Source organism: Nanorana parkeri, unplaced genomic scaffold (assembly GCF_000935625.1).
Source record: "Nanorana parkeri isolate BGI_ZX_2015 unplaced genomic scaffold, ASM93562v1 scaffold3597, whole genome shotgun sequence".
In the NCBI taxonomy this organism is placed as follows: Eukaryota; Metazoa; Chordata; class Amphibia; order Anura; family Dicroglossidae; genus Nanorana; species Nanorana parkeri.
In genome coordinates this window covers 1-4,264 of record NW_017309865.1, presented here as the reverse complement: position 1 = coordinate 4,264, position 4,264 = coordinate 1, and the positions used below count along the sequence as shown (strand labels likewise).

The 4,264-nt window shown below is 47.3% G+C and overlaps 1 protein-coding gene across 1 annotated transcript in view; it reads left to right on the top strand.

The window, feature by feature from the left end:
• The window catches only part of LOC108803313 (gastrula zinc finger protein XlCGF57.1-like), a 4,423-nt gene extending 2,866 nt beyond the window's left edge, over positions 1-1,557 (top strand). The window contains exon 5 of the mRNA XM_018575163.1: positions 479-1,557. Coding sequence (XP_018430665.1) covers positions 479-1,539 — 1,061 coding nt within the window. The 3' untranslated portion in view covers positions 1,540-1,557. The remainder of the gene's footprint in view (positions 1-478) is intronic.
• Positions 1,558-4,264: the final 2,707 nt, after the last annotated feature.

The window sequence follows — 4,264 nt, the reverse complement described above, 5'->3', positions numbered from 1 at the left end:
GAAGGTCCATCTCCATTCCCCAATATAACGTCATGTGACCAACAAATGAGGAGGAGACACTGTACACCATATGAAGGTCCATCTCCATTCCCCAATATAATGTCATGTGACCAACAAATGAGGAGATACTGTACACCATATGAAGGTCCATCTCCATTCCCCAATATAACGTCATGTGACCAACAAATGAGGAGGAGATACTGTACACCATATGAAGGTCCATCTCCATTCCTCAATATAACGTCATGTGACCAACAAATGAGGAGGAGATACTGTACACCATATGAAGGTCCATCTCCATTCCTCAATATAACGTCATGTGACCAACAAATGAGGAGGAGATACTGTACACCATATGAAGGTCCATTTCCATTCCTCATGTTCCCACCAATTGTCACATAACTTGGATGTATATTAAACTGTATCGGTTTTTATTCCTACGTTGTTGCTGCGATTTTACCAGTTCCTTCTCCAACAGATGGACGCTATTTCATGGACACCTCAGAGAGACATCTTTTATTATCTGGAGATAATGAGGAAGATAATGACATCACACACCATTCTCCAGGAGTGAATCCCATTACGCATAATAGACATCACAGGCCTTCCCATTCAGAGACATCATTGGATCCCTCTAATCCTGAGGAATCTTCTGACCAATCACAGACGGTTAGTCCAGAAACCTATCTGAGATCTGAGGGTGCGGAGAGATCAACAGACCCATCGAATAAGAAGGAATCTTCTATAAGCCATGAAGGAGGTCACACGGGGGAGAATTTAATGTCATGTTTGGGGTGCGGGAAAACCTTCACAATGAAATCTGAACTTCTTCTACATCTCAGAACTCACACAAGGGCGACCTATACGTGTTCAAAGTGCGGGAAAGCTTTCACCGAGAAAAGCGAACTCCGTACACATCAGAAAAGTCACACGGGGGAAAATCCTTCCTCTCACACAGGCGAGAGTCCGATGTCGTGCTTGGGGTGTGGGAAATCCTTTACAACGAGATCCGACCTCCTCATACATCTCAGATCTCACACCAGTGTGACTTTTACGTGCTCAGAATGCGGGGAAACTTTCACTGAGAAAATCGAACTTCTCGCACACCAGAAAATTCACAATCCGTATTCCTGCACAGAGTGCGGGAAATCCTTCACCCTGAAAGGAGATTTTACCAGGCACCAGAGAGTTCACACCGGCGAGCGTCCTTTTTCTTGCTCGGAGTGTGGGAAAAGTTTTACCCAAAAAGCAAACCTTGTCATACACCAGAGAATTCACACCGGGGAACGTCCCTTTTCATGTACAGAGTGCGGGAAGTGTTTCACCGACAAAGGAAAGCTTACTGCACACCAGAAAAGTCACACGGGCGAGCGTCCTTATTCGTGTTCGGAGTGCGGGAAAACTTTCGTCAAGAAAGGAGAACTCCTTAAACATCAGAGAACTCACACGGGTGAGCGTCCTTACTCGTGTTCCGACTGCGGGAAGTGTTTTGCTCTTAAAGGAAATCTAAATACGCATCAGAAAACACACTCCCGTTGATAACGTTCACAGGTTGAACTGCTCGCCCCACACAACTCTCAAACATTTAAGTATCGGAGCTGTAGCTCTTCAATGAATGGACCCCGTCAGTCTCAATGCTGGGGGCAGACTGTCCATTATGGGGGATGGGGAAATGTTTCATTTGACATATATATATTTTAACAGTCGTGTTTGGTGTGTGGTAAATCCTTCACAATAAAAGCTGAACTTCTTCTACATCTCTCTTTAGTAACAGCAATCTACAGACACCTCTAGTTCAGTGGCGGGGAACCTCCGGCCCTCCAGCTGCAGTGAAACTACAACTCCCATGATGCACCTGTCTCATGGGAGTCATGCCTGTTGCTGTGAGACGCTTGATTTGTAGTTTCACCATAGCTGGAGGGTCGGGGGTTCCCCACCCCATGCTCTAGATAACTGCGGGCTTTTTATTCTTGGCCTACCTTTATTTTTCTCTTCCTCCCCATTCTTCTCACAGTGGCCTTTTTTCTTTTTTTTTTTTCACTGAATCCATCTCACTTTACTTCCTGGAACTCCGCCTCTTGACACATCACCTGGGGGGGAAGAAATGAATTGGATTTAAAAATATGATCTATTGAAAGAGAGTGTATGAGACGGAGAGTTCAGGGGGCCTCAAACCTCTGGCCCTCCAGCTGTGGTGGAACTACAAATCCCATGTTGCATTGCAAGATTCTCACAGACATGACTCCTGGAGAGAGATGCATCGTGGGATTTGTAGTTTCACCACAGCTGGAGGGCTGGAGGTTTGAGACCCCTGATCCAGAAGGTTCCGTTCCACACGTGTGTCAGCTGATATTCTAAGGACACGTGGATCCACTACAAATGCCACCTAGGTTATTCCCATTACCACCACCTTTGCTATCCTCCTCATGACTACAGTGATGAGCTCCATCATTTCACAATCATCATTGGCTTACACAGTTTAGAAAATTCAGTTCCACACATGTATCAGCTGACATTCTAAGAAAACATGGAGATACTACATATGCCACATACAATATTCCCATCGCCACCACCTGGTGGATGGTGGAGGAGAGCTGTCAGAGAATGTTGTGTGGATGGTGGAGGAGAGATGTCAGAGAATGTAGTGTGGATGGTGGAGGAGAGATGTCAGAGAATGTAGTGTAGATGGTGGAGGCGAGCTGTCAGAGAATGTAGTGTGGATGGTGGAGGAGAGATGTCAGAGAATGTAGTGTAGATGGTGGAGGCGAGCTGTCAGAGAATGTAGTGTGGATGGTGGAGGAGAGATGTCAGAGAATGTAGTGTAGATGGTGGAGGCGAGCTGTCAGAGAATGTAGTGTGGATGGTGGAGGAGAGATGTCAGAGAATGTAGTGTAGATGGTGGAGGCGAGCTGTCAGAGAATGTAGTGTGGATGGTGGAGGAGAGATGTCAGAGAATGTAGTGTAGATGGTGGAGGCGAGCTGTCAGAGAATGTAGTGTGGATGGTGGAGGAGAGATGTCAGAGAATGTAGTGTAGATGGTGGAGGCGAGCTGTCAGAGAATGTAGTGTGGATGGTGGAGGAGAGATGTCAGAGAATGTAGTGTAGATGGTGGAGGCGAGCTGTCAGAGAATGTAGTGTGGATGGTGGAGGAGAGATGTCAGAGAATGTAGTGTAGATGGTGGAGGCGAGCTGTCAGAGAATGTAGTGTGGATGGTGGAGGAGAGATGTCAGAGAATGTAGTGTAGATGGTGGAGGCGAGCTGTCAGAGAATGTAGTGTGGATGGTGGAGGAGAGATGTCAGAGAATGTAGTGTAGATGGTGGAGGCGAGCTGTCAGAGAATGTAGTGTGGATGGTGGAGGAGAGATGTCAGAGAATGTAGTGTAGATGGTGGAGGCGAGCTGTCAGAGAATGTAGTGTGGATGGTGGAGGAGAGATGTCAGAGAATGTAGTGTAGATGGTGGAGGCGAGCTGTCAGAGAATGTAGTGTGGATGGTGGAGGAGAGATGTCAGAGAATGTAGTGTAGATGGTGGAGGCGAGCTGTCAGAGAATGTAGTGTGGATGGTGGAGGAGAGATGTCAGAGAATGTAGTGTAGATGGTGGAGGCGAGCTGTCAGAGAATGTAGTGTGGATGGTGGAGGAGAGATGTCAGAGAATGTAGTGTAGATGGTGGAGGCGAGCTGTCAGAGAATGTAGTGTGGATGGTGGAGGAGAGATGTCAGAGAATGTAGTGTAGATGGTGGAGGCGAGCTGTCAGAGAATGTAGTGTGGATGGTGGAGGAGAGATGTCAGAGAATGTAGTGTAGATGGTGGAGGCGAGCTGTCAGAGAATGTAGTGTGGATGGTGGAGGAGAGATGTCAGAGAATGTAGTGTAGATGGTGGAGGCGAGCTGTCAGAGAATGTAGTGTGGATGGTGGAGGAGAGATGTCAGAGAATGTAGTGTAGATGGTGGAGGCGAGCTGTCAGAGAATGTAGTGTGGATGGTGGAGGAGAGATGTCAGAGAATGTAGTGTAGATGGTGGAGGCGAGCTGTCAGAGAATGTAGTGTGGATGGTGGAGGAGAGATGTCAGAGAATGTAGTGTAGATGGTGGAGGCGAGCTGTCAGAGAATGTAGTGTGGATGGTGGAGGAGAGATGTCAGAGAATGTAGTGTAGATGGTGGAGGCGAGCTGTCAGAGAATGTAGTGTGGATGGAGGAGGAGAGCTGTCAGTGATTGTAGTGTGAATGGTGGAGGGGAGCTGTCAGAGAATGTAGTGTGGATGG